Source organism: Salvia splendens, chromosome 6 (assembly GCF_004379255.2).
Source record: "Salvia splendens isolate huo1 chromosome 6, SspV2, whole genome shotgun sequence".
In the NCBI taxonomy this organism is placed as follows: domain Eukaryota; kingdom Viridiplantae; phylum Streptophyta; class Magnoliopsida; order Lamiales; family Lamiaceae; genus Salvia; species Salvia splendens.
In genome coordinates, this window is record NC_056037.1 from 19,883,121 (window position 1) to 19,901,360 (window position 18,240).

Consider the following 18,240-nt stretch of genomic DNA (forward strand, 5'->3'; position numbering starts at 1 on the left):
CGTGTGAAGCGAAAAAACAAAGAAAAACTATTTTCTAGGATCACTATTCTATTTTCTCAGACATCAAAATCGGATCACATTCTATTTTCTGCCTTCAAAAACCTTAAGAAAAAAATTCATTTTTGTAATCTTCTGGGATCTTTTATTTATTTCCTCACAAATTAAGGTTTTATTTTTATTTTCTTCTTCGTGAAGTCTAGATTAAATATTGTGTCTTGTTGAATTATTGCATAATCATTTGACATATGCTTTACATCGGACAGGTGAAACAAAATGTCTCAGACATTGCTTCATGGAACTTAACATGTAACAATCTTTGAAGTTGATAAGCTGCAGGAAAGTGGTGGTGGTGGGAATTTCTTAGGCAAGGTATGAGTTTCATCTCAATCATATCGATTTTCTTTAAAATAATTTTGGTCGAAACTGTTCGCTTTTCAAATCGAAAAGTGTCCATAACCCATCGGAGTGTTGAGACCCAAACCCGATGTCCAAGCAGTTGGCACAACCCATTGCGCTTTTCGAGTAAAAAGGAGCATTTGGAGCTTTCTCGGAGAACACTTTTTACATACGAAACAGCTTTAAACGCTCTTATTTTTACTTGAAAAGCTCAATGGGCTGAGCCAATTGCTCGAGACATCAGACACCACCGAGCAATTGGAGCAACCCATTGCTCTTTTTGAGTAAAAAAAAGAGCAAATTTTGAGTGATTGAAGGAGTATAATAAGAAAATAAACCATATTATTGTAGCTGGTGGATAACATCGGCGAATCAGTGGGCCTAGGCAAAGGCACCCCCAAAATCTACGCAACCGTTGATCTCGAGAAGGCGAGAGTGGGGCGCACCCGTCTGATCGACAAGGCGTCCAAAAACCCCAACTGGTCAGAAACCTTCCACATATACTGCGCCCACTCCGCCTCAAACGTCATCTTCACTGTCAAAGACGCCAACGCCATCGGGGCCACCCTCATCGGCCGCTCCTACGTCCCTGTCCAGGACATCCTGGACGGGGACGAGGTAGACCGATGGGAGCCGATCCTGGACGAGAACCGCAGCCCCATCTCCTCGGCCTCAAAGATCCACGTCAAGCTCCAGTTCTTCGACGTGAGCCGCGACCGCAACTGGGGGCGCGGCATCAAGAGCGCTAAATACCCCGGCGTCCCCTACACCTTCTTCGGGCAGCGCACCGGGTGCCGCGTCTCCCTCTACCAAGACGCCCACGTCCCGGACGGCTTCATCCCGAAAATCGCCCTTTCCGGGGGGAAAAACTACGAGCCGCACCGCTGCTGGGAGGATGCATTCGACGCTATCTCCAACGCGAAGCATTTGATCTACATCACCGGATGGTCTGTTTACACAGAGATTTCTCTTATCCGGGACTCGAGGCGGGAGAAGGTCGGGGGCGACTCCACCCTCGGCGCCCTGCTGAAGAAAAAGGCCGGGGAGGGAGTGAGAGTGCTGATGCTCGTTTGGGACGATCGCACCTCGGTCGGGGTTTTAAAGAAGGATGGCCTGATGGCCACTCATGACGAAGAGACAATGATATTTTTTCAAGGGAGTGAAGTTCATTGCGTGCTGTGCCCTCGAAATCCGGATGATGGCGGGAGCATTGTGCAGAGCTTGCAAGTCTCCACCATGTTCACTCATCATCAGAAAATCATAGCTGTGGACAGTGACATGCCTATGGGAGGAGGCGATCGGCGCCGGATTGTGAGCTTCGTGGGCGGGCTCGATCTCTGTGACGGGCGGTACGACACGCCCTTCCATAGCCTGTTCCGGACGCTGGACTCCGCACACCACGATGACTTCCATCAGCCGAACTTCCCTGGGGCCGCAATTGAAAAGGGCGGCCCCAGGGAGCCGTGGCATGACATCCACTCACGAGTGGAGGGCCCCATCGCGTGGGATGTCATGTTTAATTTCGAACAGAGGTGGAGGAAACAGGGAGGGACGGACGTGTTGCTGAAGCTGAGAGAGGATTACGAGAATATGATCATCCCGCCGTCTCCGGTCACGCACCCCGAGGACCAAGAGTCATGGAATGTGCAGCTCTTTAGGTCGATAGACGGTGGGGCAGCCTTCGGGTTCCCGGAGAGCCCTGAGGAGGCGGCCAACGCTGGTCTCGTCAGTGGCAAGGAGAACATCGTGGATCGGAGCATCCAGGATGCCTACATTCACGCTATACGGAGGGCTAAAAACTTCATCTACATCGAGAATCAGTACTTCCTCGGATCGAGCTTCGGGTGGGGGAGCGATGGTATTACTGTGAGCGATATCGGGGCTTTGCATCTCATACCGAAGGAGTTGTCGTTGAAGGTTTGTAGCAAGATTGAAGCAGGGGAGAAGTTCAAGATCTATGTGATTGTTCCCATGTGGCCGGAGGGGATCCCGGAGAGTGGATCGGTGCAGGCTATCTTGGATTGGCAGAGACGGACGATGGAGATGATGTATAAGGACATTATTAAGGCTCTCAGAGATAAGGGCATGGATGATGATCCTAGGAATTACTTGACCTTCTTCTGCCTCGGGAATCGGGAGACCTCCAAGGACGGGGAGTACACGCCGTCGCAGCAGCCTGAGCCCGACTCTGATTACCTCCGAGCCCAGATTGCTCGGAGGTTTATGATATACGTGCACTCAAAGATGATGATCGGTACGTTAATTTCCTTTTCCTTTTTCTTTTTCTTTTCTTTAATAAATCCAGAAATCCATAGGTTCCATCGTAAAATCAATTGGGGATAGGAAGAGACGCCCATGAGATTTATATAATGATTTCAGTTCTCTGTGAGCACTGATGTGGGATGGTTATATTTGTATACTCCCTTCGTTCTCTTATAGTTGAGTCATTTTTCCATTTCGGGATGTTTCATCATAGTTGAGTCATTTCCATGTATAGTAACTTTTTTCTCTTTCTTACTTTACTATCTCTTACTTTAGAGCATCCACAGTGGTGCGGAATTCCCGGCGGAATTCCCTGCGGAATTCCCAAAAATACCTCCTGCCACGTCATAAGGAATTCCCACTACACTGCCACGTCATAAGGAATTCCCACTGCACAGTGGCGGAATTCCCTGCGGAATTCCCGAAAGAATTCCCACAATTAAAAAAATCACAAATTCACAAATTAGACAATTTTCGGAAGTAAACAATTTACGGAATTAAAATTTCGACGCGAATACGGAGAAAATGCAACCACTTTATTTAAAAAAAATATACTTCATTAAAAAAATACATAATTACTAAAAAAAAGTACATAAAAATAAAAACCTGCTTCTCACTCCTCGGATTCCTCGTCGCCAGTCCTCTCGCCTTCCAAGCCGCTGGTCCCCTAGCCGTCGCCGCCACCCCCCTCGCCGTCATCGTCCGACATCCCGTCGAGTCCCAAATCGCGGCGCATACTATCGAGGAGGGGCTTAAGCTTCCGCTTGTAGTGGGGGTCGGTCGCTTGGCGCCATTCAACTATCGCACGTAACAAGGTTTCATGTGCGGCGATGCGGGCGAATGAGGGGTTCTCGAGATCGTTTTGGAGGAGTGCTGCCGATTGGGCCTCGCCGGATCCGCTGGTGCTTACCCTCGACATCCGCACCGTAGATTTTTGCCCAACCGGGCCACGGCGGCGAGCCTACAATGTGGGCGTGGGGAACTCTGACTCGGGAGGGGGAAGTTCTGCGGAACCAGCACTGCTACTGTACTCTCCGGAGGCGCTGATCTTCGTCCGCTTCGGCCAGCCGGATTCAACACCCGCAGTGAACTTGGGCGAAGACTGCACCACAAGAAACACTGGCCAATACTTGAATTCCCCGAAGCCCTTCTCAGCGTCGGGGAACTGCTGATGAGCCAGCAGCTTCACATCCTCGGCATACATGCCGCTGGTTGCCGAGAGGAGGTTGTTTGTGTAAATGCCTGTAAATCGGTTGAGATGCCTCTTCAACCGATCCCACTGTTTCCGGCATTGCTCCGAGTTGTGCGCCTTCCCCCTTGCGGTTTGAACTGGAGGTAGCTGTGGCTAATGCGCCACCACATCCGGTCGATGTGCTGGTTCGCCCCGACGTATGGATCCTCCACTACACTGATCCACGCCTTCGCCACCGCGACGCACTCGTTCATGCTCCAGACGGTCCTCTTGCTCCCGCTGGATCCCTCCCCCACCTCATCTCCGTACACCGGGACACCCCGTCCTTGCCCGGTCCTCGCCCGGTCCTCCCTGCCCTCCCCGTCGCCAGTGGTGCACTGGCTGGAGTATCCCGGACCGAAGAAAGCCCCAACTCCTCGAACGAGAACGTGTTGACGCCAGCGAACTGAGTCTCGAGAGGAGAACTCGGCGGGTTGTCTGTCGCCAGTAAATCCATAAATGGCCGATAGACGTTGTCGACCGGCGATTGGGGGACCCCCCTGCCTACTCCCCCCTCAACGACAGACGACCCCTGCATCTGGGGCATCATCCCCGGCATCTGGGGCATCATCCCGTACCACGGCGGGTACATGTTGTAGTACCCGGGCATCATTCCCGGTGACATTTAAGAGTGGGGCATCATCCCCGGCATTTGAGGCATCACAGGGGACATCGGAGTACTCCCGCCGATGGGAAAATGGGGCGCCGGTGACTCGCTCGAGGCGGGTGAATCGCTGTCGTGGTGCTCCATTGTTGATTCACAGGAAATGTATTTTTAGAGAGAGAGAAACTTGTTAATACAAGTGGTGTGAATGAAATGAAGTTCAACGAGATGTATATATAGAAATCGAAAAAAAAATATTTAATGCATTGAACGGGAATTCCGCGAGCGTCAACGCAATGGCGGACGTCCTCACGGAATTCCGCGGAACGCCGCAGAACTGTGAATTCCTTCGCGGAATTCCGTATCCGTGCCTGGGACGCGCAATGACGGATGTCCGCCACAGAATTCCCGCACGCCGGGGGAAATTCCGCGTGGACGTCCGCCATTGCGGATGCTCTTATCCTCTCTACTTTATTCACTTTTTACTTTATTCTCTCAACTTTTTTCTCTCTCTTACTTTTTTCTCTCTCAACAATAAGGAAACGGATGGAGTATATAATTTCAATTGCCAACTAATGATGACTATGATATGTATGTTGTAACTTGCAGTTGATGATGAGTACATTATAGTTGGGTCGGCCAACATCAACCAGCGGTCGATGGATGGGACTCGGGACTCTGAGATAGCCATTGGAGCCTACCAACCGCACCATCTGTCAACGAAGAAGCCGGCTAGGGGTCAAATCCATGGCTTCCGGATGGCGTTATGGTACGAGCATATGGGGACGATTGACGATATTTTCCTCCAACCTCAGGGCGAGGAGTGTGTGAGGAAGGTGAATGATTTGGCCGATAAGTATTGGGATCTCTATGCTAATGAGGAGCTACAGAGAGACCTTCCGGGGCATTTGCTTCGCTACCCCATCGCCATCAGCAGCGAAGGCGTCGTCACCGAGCTTCCCGGAAACGACTGCTTCCCCGACACCAAGGCTAAGTTGCTCGGTGTTAAGTCAGACTATCTCCCTCCCATCCTCACTACCTAACATAACCACATATATCACTGCTATCAAAAGCCAATAAAATTACACCCTTTAGCCTAATAATTAATTTGTCTATAATTAAGGATATTATAAGTTTTGATTCTTAGTTTTGTTATTCTTTTAGTTATTTGAATTTTAAGAATAATAATTTTTTTATTTTTAAAAATTTTGAATTTCATAATCAAAATGCTTAATTCGATCAAAATCAACTAAACAGCCGCTGACCGTTAGTTTTACATGGCGCTGTCCAAAAATGACTAAATCCGGCTCGTTTTCAAATGTGTTGGATGACATGGGCGGATCTAGTAGGGCCACACAAGGGGCATTTTCCCTTGCAGTACTAATTTGTTATATAGTTTTAAAAATTTCTCCATCTTAAACTTTTAAAATTTCTCCTTATATATATTTTTGCTCCCGTTGAATATGAACAGAATAATTCAAAATATAATATTCTATACTAAAATTCTATACTAAATTTGTAAGTGGACCTTCGCGACACATTAGCTTACCGATTGAGGGATTTTATTTTATTTGTGTAATATAAAGAGAATTAGGCGAAAAGCCGAGTTTTTCGGGTTTGTGGGGCACTTTAGTACTAAAATAACGAAAATGTACCCACTTTGTTATTTCTTCCACATATGGAAAAACGTCATCCTAGTTGGCGTCTTAGTAAGTAAAAATGCTAACCAAGTAGGCGTTTTACAATTTATTTTTGATTTTATGCAAACACAATATTTATTTTAACACGCCAAATGAGTTGGCGTGTTTAATTAAAAAACGACATCTACATTGGCGTGTTTAATTAAATATAGGAAAAAAAATCCATAATCATAATTATAGACGCCGATCAAGTTGGTGTTTTTAACAGTAAAACGCCAACCTGGTTGGCGTGTTACCGTTGAACCAGATATCAATCAGATTTCTCCCCAAAATTGCGAACCCTAATCCTTTACCCCCCCCCAAATGCAAAAAACCTTAAGGTTGCGCGAAACCCTTGCTCGGGTCGACGCAATCGGCGATTTGAGCGTGAAGATTTCGATTTTGGCTCATTCTTCCACGCATTAATCTTCCTATTCGGTTAGTATATATAATTTTTGACCAATATTTGATGGATTGTTATTATAGTATATATTGTAGTGTAATTAATAGAAAAATATTGATGATATATAAAGTTTCCTCTACATAATGATTAATGTAAAAATAATACTTATTTATTTTGTGTTTTACATTATTGCAGATAGTATGACATGGTGTGTCAATTTATATTGGGGTGGAAAGATAATTCCTGGAGCAGTTATTTCATATGATCCTCTTATTTCAAAAGGATTCATTATATTGGATGAAAGTGTTTTCTACGATAAGCTTGTGGGTACAATTTGTGAAATGATGGGGATAAACATATTTGAAAACAAAGTTCAAATAATATGGAAACATACTACATGCGTTGGATCCAGAGTCACGTTTATAGGTACACTGTTAGAATTTGTATACTAGAAATCACCTTTCTAGTGATTGAATACTATAAAACTCTATAAGCTATTTTCCAATAAATAAAACAAATTATTTTTGTCATAATGTTGTTATGTTTTACATTTAATGGTTGTTTATTGCATCTTTAAATGTATAAGAACGTAACAAAGTCTAATTCTTTGTTTTAGTAGACCGGTTGTGGGCGTCGTCCAATTTAAGGTAACACAGTCAGTTCTGAACAAAGAAAAAACAGAATTTCACAGCCCAGATAGGCCTAGACTACCTATCGTGAAAGGTTGCAATGTCAGTCCGATTATTTCTAAGCCTTATTGAAATAAGATGACGTTGGTAAGGTATAGCACTGAATGGATCTAACAGCAAGACATGTCTTTATGCTATCTACTGAAAGACGAGGTCTTGATAATTAATTTCTTAATCAATATACGTTAGCATTGAACATACGATATTGAGTATCTACTACTTTGACTTACCAAAGGTGCGGGTTTTTTGTCACCCAACGATCCAGGTATATTAGGTAGTGGTGATCGTTATCTAGCGGTGCTAGGATTGCTATTATGTTGAATCGTGCGCGAGGAGAGTCTCGTTTGATAACATCCACGAGAGGAGCTCGAAACAAGGTTTTATTATTCGGAACCTAGCTAGTTGGAGTTTAATTACTATATGAATAATAAATAAGAGTTTCTTGCTAAGTCCACTCTTGAAGATTAAAATATGTTAATTAATTAAGTCCATAGCATAAATTACTTAATTAATGGATGTTTCCATCTTAAGCACGAGAAATAAATTACTTACTTAAAAAGGAAACCCGGAATACTCGTAATTTCGGATTTGGAGAGGCAGTGCAATATTACTTCTGTAGTGGCTGCTTGTAATATTCCAATATAAGCTTATATTAAATTGTGGGTTCAATTTAATTAGTAAAAAGCTAATTGGGTGAGGCCTGATCCAAATTCTTCCTTAGATCCCTGACTGGGCCCAATATGTGACTTAATATAAACAGGAGAATAAAGGAGACAGAACTAGACAACAATAATTATTATTGCTAGAATTTTCGTCCCCCTCTAGAGAAAGAGAGAGTTCGAAAATTGCTTCCTCCGTGAGCAGGGTTCTGTCTTCGTTATTCAAGTCCTAGTACGATGGTGAGATTTGCCCACACAAATATCAGTGTACAGTCCGGGACACCAGTTAGAAGATCCGAGGTCGAGTACTGAAGATCTTCACGTGGAGACGGAGCAATCCATCATCGATTCTTGATTGAATCAACGAGGTAAATTGGCTAATTCCGTAGTAAGCATGTTTTAGGGATTTCATATGCTAAACCATGTTTTAATTCAAGTTATGAGCATGATACATGTGATAATTACGCAAATAGAATTTGTCTAAATAATCTGCTAAATAGATCAAATTATGTGATCGGATTCTACGCACGCTTCCGCTGCCAACCCCTTCAATTGGTATCAGAGCCAGTCTTTGGCTCTGATTATTTGAATTTAAATTTCACGGAATTCATGTATGCATGTATTATTTGATTGCGAAGCATGTTCTTGGAATTTTGTTTAATTTATTATGCATGATGAACTCAAGAACTATCGAATCAAAGAACTTGAATTACTCGACCGTACGAGACGTGCGATCCGTCGGCGCTCGCGCCGAGACGGATTGCACCACGCGCGATCATGAAATAGGGGTTGTCGATTGAGTAGGAGCCGAGGGATCGCGATCACAGGGCGACGCGCAGTCGAGCGTGGGCTCGAGCGCGACGCCGGCTGAGACCGCAACCCCGAGGCAGGCCCCGCACAAAGGCCGACGTGAAGGCTGGCAAGGAGTGGTGGCCGAGACAGGCGTCGAGACGCTGGCCGAGAGGCGCGCGCCGCTGGCCGAGAGCTCGCGCCTGGTCGAGAAGCGTCGACACCCGACGGATCAACGCACCGAGACGGGCGGAGCGCTCCTGGCCGAGAGGATGCGACACCCGACGAGCCAGGCGGCCGAGACACTGGCGCGCCACCTGCGTGCCATGGTCCAGACGCTTCATGCGTCGTGATTCGACGACGAATTCGTCGGATTTTCATCGTTCATCGTTCGTGCGAACCTCGTGCGATGAGATAACGATAAAGGATTATTTTAATAATTATTTAATTATTTTATTAAAAGATATCATTAAAATATTATTATTTAATGGAAATAAAATCTTCATGGAAGATTTGCCTAGATTTTAGGAATATTTTTATTATTATCTATATCTATGGAAATAAATAATATTATTTTGATTCCTAGATGATGTGGATGAGAATAATTTAATAGTTTCCTAATATTAATCTAGATTTAAGGAATATTTTTATTATTTTCTATATCTATGGAAATAAATAATATTATTTTGATTCCTAGATGATATGAATAAAAATAATTTAATAGTTTCCTAATATTTATATATCTAAGATCCTAATAAGGATAGATATGTATGAATACATTAAATAACAAAATATCTCTTCCTAATCTTGAACAAGGAAATAATTTGAATTTATTTTTCATGTCTTATTAAGGATTAAATAATTTGTTTAATTTAGATATACCTTATAGTAGACATGAATAAGAATTAAATTCTAGAATAATAGTTTCCTAAAGGAAGATAACAACATAAAACTAAATATTTAATTATCCAGCAAATTAAATACCAACAGAATTTAATTAAGCTTTTGTCTGCCTAAAGGCTAAGGATAATTACAGAAAAACCATAACCCAAATATCTAAGTTATAATTACGAACTCAACGTTTGTATATGGTCTCCATCAATTGGTCTGCAATTTATGAAGCCTTTTTCTAATATTATCGCCACCTGCTCTGTGGGGACAATAATCCTAAGAAAATAGTAAGTTCATGAGGGCGGACTTCTCAAAAATAAATAGTATGAACTAGAATGTGGTTTCCAATATTATCGCCGCCTCTCTGTGGGGACAATAATCCTAAGAAACTACGATATTCAGAAGTTCACACAGAATTTATGAGATAGCTTGAGACTCTGTAATGCTAAAGAGGTGGTCTTGTTTAGGCAACATTAGGCGGCCATGCCACTCTGTAGTCTCTGGACTATTCGTCGGTGTTGTGACCAATAAAAATGTAAGATTTTAATGCGTATTAACTTCCTCTGGAGGGTACAAAATTTTAATTTTACAGTTGTAAGATTTTGAAAAGTTTTATGGTTAATCTAATCAAACATCTTACATAAGATTATGACAAATAGTAAATACTATGTTTTGCAGTGCAAATCAAATCGTTAAGATGTCATCCAATCCTCTATCTGCAATTCTAAAAGAAAGTAATCTCGAGGGCCAAAATTACATAGAATGGAAACAAAATTTGGATATCATTCTTACAGCTGAAGAGTACAGCTTTGTACTCACAACCCCGCGACCTCCAGTGCCACTAGCTAATGCTGCGGCAGGAGTCAGAGAAGCACACAGACGGTGGCATAAGGCGAATGAGATGGTTAAGTGCTACATGTTGGCATCTATGTCATCAGTACTCAAGCATCGACATTCTGCCATGGATACTGCTGTCGAGATTATGCAGAATCTCAAGAATCTTTTTGGTACTCAGAATCGAACGGATAAGTCTCAAGCCTTTCGGAGTATCATGTCGAAGACTATGAAGGAGGGCTCATCTGTGAGGGACCATGTCTTCGAGATGATGAGCCACCTCAACCAGATTGAGATCTTGGGAGGGACGATCGATCCCGAGTCCCAAGTGACCATTATCCTTCAAAGTCTTCCCCCTAGCTTCCAGCAGTTCAAGCTCAACTTCGAGATAAACAAATGGAACTACACCTTGGCGGAACTGTTGACTGAACTTCAGTCGGCGGAGGATCTTACGATCCAGGCTAAGGCGGCCATGATGACTTCGGCGCCACACTCCTCTAGCTCCAAGCCTAGCGTAGGAAAAAGGCAGGCACCGAACTCAGGACTGACCAAGATAGCTAAGGGAAAGAAGAAGAATAGGGCAAACAAGAAGCCCACGGGGAAGTGTTTCAAGTGCGGAGAGAAGGGGCATTGGAAGCCAGATTGTCCTAAACGGGGCAAGGCTACAGGTATGCACCAAGCTCTAGTAGTCGAGTCTTGTTTGACTTTGACATCAACTTGCACTTGGGTTATTGACACTGGAGCTACTGATCATATTTGTTTTGATCCTGACTTAATGCAGGTGACAAGAAGGTTACATGATCGAGAGATCGAACTCCAGCTGGGCGACGCTACAAAAGTGGCGACCGTTGCAGTGGGAGACATTTATTTGCGTTTTAGTAGTGATAGATTTTTTATTTTGAAGAATGTTTTGTTGATACCTTCTTTTAGAAAAAAATTAATTTCAGTTTCTAAATTGGTTTTTGATGGATATTCGATTTCTTTTAATGACAATTGTATTATTAAGAAAGATGGTTCTTATATCTGTCGTGGTCTTATGGAAAATGATCTGTATACAATCATATCTACACAATTTAACAATCGCAAATTAGAACTCAATACAACATCGAAACTTTCAAAGAAACGAAAGGAACCTTCAAGTTCAATGAACGAAACGTACTTATGGCACCTTAGACTTGGTCATGCCAATGAAAGGAGGATCCATTCTCTTGTTCAACAAGATCTTATTAAAGATCTAGAGGATGAACCTTTTCATAAGTGTGAGTCATGCTTAGAAGGCAAGATGACCAAGAGGCCTTTTCAGGCTAAGGGAAATAGGGCCAAGGAAGTACTTGAGCTCGTTCATTCCGATGTATGTGGACCAATGTCTACTGAGGCAAGAGGTGGTTTTCGATACTTCATCACATTTATTGATGACTTCTCGAAAATTGGATACGTGTATTTGATGCGCAACAAGTCAGAGTCTTTTGACAAGTTCAAGGACTTTAAGACTCTTGTGGAGAAGTATCATGGTAAGAGTATCAAAAGCCTACGATCTGATCGTGGAGGCGAGTACCTCTGTGCTGAGTTTTTGGACTACTTGTCGGAGTCAAGAATTGAATCCCAACTGACTGCGTCGGGCACGCCCCAATAGAACGACGTGGCTGAAAGAAAGAATAGGACCTTGTTGAACATGGTCCGGTCGATTATGAGTTCTGCACGGTTACCTACTTCATTTTGGGGACATGCCTTGCTTTCGGCCAGGAGCGCGCTCGGAGGCTCGACTCCTCTCGGCCAGCGGCGAGCGCCCGTCTTGGCTCCGTGTTCCGTCGGGTGGCTCGAGCTCTCGGCTAGCAGTGCGCACGGTGGCACGGCTACTCTCGGCCAGCTCGGACCGCCCATCTCGGTCCATCTCACTCCAGCTCTTCCCACTGCCCCAACTAGCGACACGCCAACAGGCGCGAAGCTCTCGGCCAGGTGTTCCGTAGGGTAGCGCCGGACCTTCCGCCTAGGGTTCGGCCTGGCATCTCGGCACCTCGGCACGTTCTCGGTTGAACTGCCGTGCCACTCCATCCGCCGTTTCGATCTCGACGCGGGTTCCGCCTGGGTTTGCGGTCTCGGCCGGCGACGTGCACGAGCCCACGCTCGTCTGCGCGTCGCCTTATGACCGCGATCCCTAGGCTCCCACTCAATCGACATCCCTACCTCGATCGCACGTGGTACGTTCGAGCAATTCAAGTTCTTTGATTCGACAGTTCTTGAGTTCAACATGCATAAAAATTTAAACAAAAACACAAGAACATTCTTCGCAATCAAATTGGACATGCATACATGAATTTCGCGAAATTTAAATCCAAATAATCAGAGCCAAAGACTGGCTCTGATACCAATTGAAGGGGTTGCCAGCGGAAGCGTGCGGCATTTATCCGATCACATGAATTTGATCTATTTAGCAGATTATTCAGACAAATTCTATTCGCGCCATTATCACATGTATCATGCTCATAACTTGAATTAAAACGTGCTTTAGCATATAAAATCCCTAAAACATGCTTACTACGGAATTAGCCAATTTACCTCGTTGATTCAATCAAGAATCGATGATGGCTTGCTTCGTCTCCACGTGAAGATCTTCAATACAAGACCTCGGATCTTCTGACTGGTGTCCCGGACTATACGCTGATATTTGTGTGGGCAAATCTCACCAACGTACTAGGACTCGAATAATGGAAGACAGAAACTGCTCACGGAGGAGGCACAAATTTCGAACTCACTCTCTCTAGAGGGGGGATGAAATTTTTTTTATGTAGAAAAAAATGTTTTCTGTCTCCTTTATTCTCCTATTTATATTAAGTCACAAATTAGGTCCAGTCAGGGATCTAAGGAAGAATTGAATCAGGCCTCACCCAATTAGCTTTTTACTAATTAAATTGAACCCACAATTTAATATAAGCTTATATTGGAATATTACAAGTAGACACTGCCTTTCCAAATCCGAAATTACAAGTATTTCGGGTTTCCTTTATTTAGAGTGAAGGAAGAGATTGATTCCCATGGCAATGCATGAAGGTGCAACTTAGTAACACTTTTGGTGGGAACACTAGTTTGTTATGTCCGAAATAAGAAATTTAAAATAGGGCGATGACAATGAATTCATATTGTTTTTTATCTATATATTTAGTTTTATAGAATAAAAGGTAATTTGCCCATAAATACATAAATTTAGTACTTGTGCCATCAAATACTGGTAAGCAGCATACAACAATGGTTGGTTTTCTAGTCTAGTGTCTACTAACAGAATCATCAACAAAACAAAACAAAATTTTGATCCAACACGAAAACCTCAAGCCGTCTTGGGCTTTGGCTTAATGCGCTTCACTCTCGAATACAAGAACACTCCGGCAAGGGCTACTCCAGTACCTGCACCCCAACAACGTACATTCGAGATTCAGTTTTTTCAAAGATCACATCAACTATTTCATATTATCTATCACCCAACTCCTGAGAAAGATTGGTTGTACCTAGGGAGTTGATAGGTGAGACAGGCGTGCGGAAGAAGAGAACCGAAGTGACAATCACCACCACCCGCTTAACACAGTTACCCACAGAATGAGTGACAGGAGATACGCGCTGCAAGATCATGTACGAGACCTGCACTTACAACTCTCGTCAGAATTTGAACAGAGCATAACCTTCAACACAAAATTTTGAATAGAAACTTCGATATAAGTTACGTGTCAAACTAAAACATGACCATTTTTCCAGTGTCACACACAGCACAAACAAAGCAATGCTAGATTGACTATAACAATAATCATCAATGCTAATCATTAAGGAAATGACATAGACATAACCGAAATCATAACAATCGAAAGGGAGCTACGTTCGAAAATCTCGTAGCGTATAAAAAAAATCTTCTATAACGAAACTCAGTGCGTATAAGCCAACAATCATCACTCTTCCATCAATAGGCCTATTCTCCCACCATATCGCCTTATCTTAATAACCAAATTCGTAAAAACTAGAAACATATACACTAAACCACACACGTACTTAACAAACTACTACAGATTTACTCTGCCCCTACAAATCAGCATCCATCAACTAAAATGCATTTCCCACAACGCTAAACGTAACAATAGAGAGTATACATGACATGTAAATACAAGCATATACTTTAACTTTGATGAAGAAAATGCTATTTATGTGAAAAAATATCTTCTAGTGAGTACCTGTTGATATGCATGGAAGCACAGAGCTGCAATGAGAGACCTTGTGTAAAGCTGATTGACATTCACCCCCTGCCAATAGAAAAGACATAAAATAAATATTCTCATAAACAAGACGTCGTTAGACATGACTAGAAGAAATTAACAATGAAAAATCGCTACTAAGAAAATGCAGGTTTCATATTGCGTAAAAGAAAGTTAGTTTTCTATATTTACTTACAGTAGCCTGAAGGTATGAGGGTGTAAGCTTGAAGCCTTCCATGAAAAAGGCAATAGGTGCCATCAAGAAGAAGGACATGATGGTAATTATTGAGAACAGAGTAATATTGTCTAAGGAATCCTGCATGAAGAAAAATTGATATGAAGCACTATTCTGGGAAAAGCTGACAGAAAGTATGTAAATATCTACTATTTTTTACAACAAGCACAAGTAGATAGATACTGAAACAACATAATTTGGGTGAAATCGCACTAGCAGAAACTTTGAACAAATTGTAAAAGCTCACTTGAGATACTTATTAGTTCACATATAATACTACATAATCTTCTTCAGAACAGGAAAACATACCTCTTTCTTTACCATAAACTTTTTGCTAAGGACATTGCGCGACTGATTAGTCAAATTTGAGGCCATAGCACTCCAAAAACCAGCCCTAAGAAAATGAAGATAGTGCAAAGATTGTGAGTATTTCACAAACTATGAAATGGATTAGCAGATAATTTTGGACAAAGGCAATGGAAAAATTAATTAGTGATTTTTAGTACTCCGTAATATGTTATGATTCTTTACCAATTGAAAGAGGCCTCAGTCATCGATGCCAAAGCTACTCCACCAACAATTGGCATAAGCGACGAAACTACCCAGAGAGTGGGAAACTGCCCAAACAGAGTTACAGAGCATATTAAGATATCAACTGCATATTCCAAACATAAAAGAACACAACCAATGCAACAGGCACCTATATTACAATTTACATATCATTATTTTACAAGCAAAAGTCAAGCTTTTACAAGATACCAGAATTAATAATATTACATGTTGAAAACTAGTAACTATCTTATCAACCAAGTTCATCCAAGAAAGTATTTCCAGGATATGAAATAGCAATGTTACACAAAAATTAATAGTTATAATATCAATTATTCATACATAAACAGTTCTAAACTATGAAAAGCCATGTGACCTATTCCTGCATCATTATACAAGTTTTCCATATGCCATTAAGGGGAAAACTTTTTCAAGCTTCGCAAAGACATTTATGCTACAACTGGGCATACTCGAATAGATATTTGAGAGCACAGGGATGTCTCACCTCTCCCAAGAACATGGCAGAGAGGACCACAGAGAAGAAAGGCTCCATGGCTTTGATTGTATGAGTGAATGAAACAGCAACTTTGCCAAGGCTCATATTCGTGAAGAGATTGCCTAGTGTATGCACCATTGCTAATGGAAGAATTGCAGCAAGCTGTCAAATTTGAACCCACGATCATAATTAATCCAAGAAGTAGACTGATTTCAATTTATCCAAGAAGTGTTCATGAAGTACCTGGGATCCACTGATTTTAGGCCGCTTGTACAGATTTAAAGTCCACATTGTAAGAACAAGCACACTTCCGACCGCAAATTGTACAAGGGTTACTGTCATCGGGTAGTGAAAAGCTTTCAGAACCTACAAAAAGCACCATCATCATCATCATCATCCGTACACTAGTAACACCATACTCAACAATAAATTCAGATGATATCTGATTTCCACAAGCTCAAAGTTCTGTATGAAATAGTCATCATCTCAAAATTTCGCCACTCATTAAATGACATGAGATGCTTTTAATCTGAAACAAAAACACTAAATACCTAACAAGCAGAAATTAATACATGCATGCAAAACCATCATACTAAAATTGTACTCAACTGCATACAAGCCAACTTCAAACTAATACAAATATTGTTTGTTAATATAAACCACATTCTTCCTAATCTGATTCATAGTATAGACATTAGACACAAATAACCACAAGACATGAATCCAAGATCTCTCCTGGAATCACTTCAACTTAGAAAGATCAAAATACACTAAAAGTACATTGCCCTATAACTACTCCCTCCGGTCCTCATTAAATGTCTCATATTTCATTATTTGGACGGTCCCTAATAAATGTCTCATTTCACTTTTACCAATTTTGGTAGTGAGCCATATATTCCAATAACTCATTCTCACTCACATTTTATTAAAAAACTAGGAGTATATAAAAGTAGGACACACATTCCACTAACTTTTTTATCCACTTTTACTAACAAAGTCAAACAATTTCTTAAAACACGTACCGGTGAAATATGGGACATTTAATGGGAACAGGAGGGAGTGTTAAACTCTTTCTACTCGACTTAAAGGCATCCTAAAAGCGAAGCAACATAAATAAACACAACACAATAAAGTAAAAATTTCCGGTAAATCAGTTCAACATAAATCGAAAAGTCACAAAGGCACAATGCACTCTAACAACTCAATCAAATCACAGCCATTCGCAAAAAAAAAACTCACTTTCTCAGCCAGTTAACATTCAATTAAACTATTTTTTACAAACAACAGAAAAGCTAGAAGAAATCAGTCAAAATTCACAGAAATGAAAAAGGAGAATCGAGAAACAAAACAAGCGGAGTACCTGTTTGTTGTAGATATTGAAGTAGATGTTGAACAGGTACCAGAGACCGAACAGACTTCCGAGCACCAGCGTATCCACGGCGGAGCTCTTCGGATTCGGGATCTCGGTCGGCCCTGCGTTGTCAGGTGCGGCCCGAGGCGCAATACCATCAGATTGGGGCCCGGGCAGCCAGTTATTGTGGCTCAGGGAGCAGCAAATAGAGTTGGATTTTGGCCTTGGGGCGGAGGTGGAGACGAGAGCGGAGAAATGGGAATTTCGATTGGGAAGGGCGAGGGCGCGAGGGGAGAGGGTGCGGGGACGGGTGGAGAGAGAGAGAGAGATAGCAGTGCTCTGCATCTTCTCTCGGATCGACGGCGGAGAGTGTGTGTGTGTGTGTGAGTGAGTGAGTTTTGAGTGTGTGTATATAATGACGTGGTGGTTGGGGTTGTTGAAGGCCGACGTTGGAGGCTCCGTCGACAAGAAAGATGCTTTGTAATTTGTATAATACACGTAAGGGATATTCTCGGTATTTCCTCCCTATATTTTAGGTGTAAGTATCAGGCTTACTGCATACCATACAAAACGTTTTACCAAGGTTTTAAATTAATACAAAAAGTTTTAAGTTAGCGTTTCTCATACAAAGTTTTAAATTAATACATTTATGTTATATTCCTTAACGCCCGTCTAACTTCTTTAATATTCAAAGCTCCATTGAGACATGTATCTCCACACTTCAAATCAAAGCTCCATTAAAACATGTATGTTTCACAAAACTTGACTAATATTATATATTTATGTTCACAAATCACACCTCTTTCACGATAAATAACTTTGAAACCCAATCTTCAAAAACCAGCAATAAATAATTTAAACTTGTTGTTTTAAATATGTTATGATACACAGATGAATAAGCATCCATACTTGTTTCTAACTAAACCAAAAAGCAAATATT

At 42.1% G+C, this 18,240-nt stretch overlaps 1 protein-coding gene and 1 pseudogene across 1 annotated transcript; one reads left to right on the top strand and one right to left on the bottom strand.

Annotated features, from left to right (window-relative positions):
- Positions 1-273: 273 nt before the first annotated feature.
- LOC121807861 lies at positions 274-5,648 on the top strand (annotated as a pseudogene).
- Positions 5,649-13,564: 7,916 nt separating this feature from the next.
- LOC121809771 (phosphoenolpyruvate/phosphate translocator 1, chloroplastic-like) lies at positions 13,565-17,762 on the bottom strand. Its single transcript, XM_042210570.1, has 9 exons — positions 17,310-17,762; positions 16,193-16,315; positions 15,959-16,111; positions 15,436-15,521; positions 15,214-15,298; positions 14,866-14,985; positions 14,649-14,717; positions 13,938-14,067; positions 13,565-13,836 (listed from the first exon to the last, which is right to left on the bottom strand). Exons 1-9 carry the CDS (start codon positions 17,643-17,645, stop codon positions 13,760-13,762), a joined length of 1,179 nt encoding a protein of 392 aa, XP_042066504.1. The 5' UTR covers positions 17,646-17,762; the 3' UTR covers positions 13,565-13,759.
- Between the last annotated feature and the right edge of the window lie 478 nt (positions 17,763-18,240).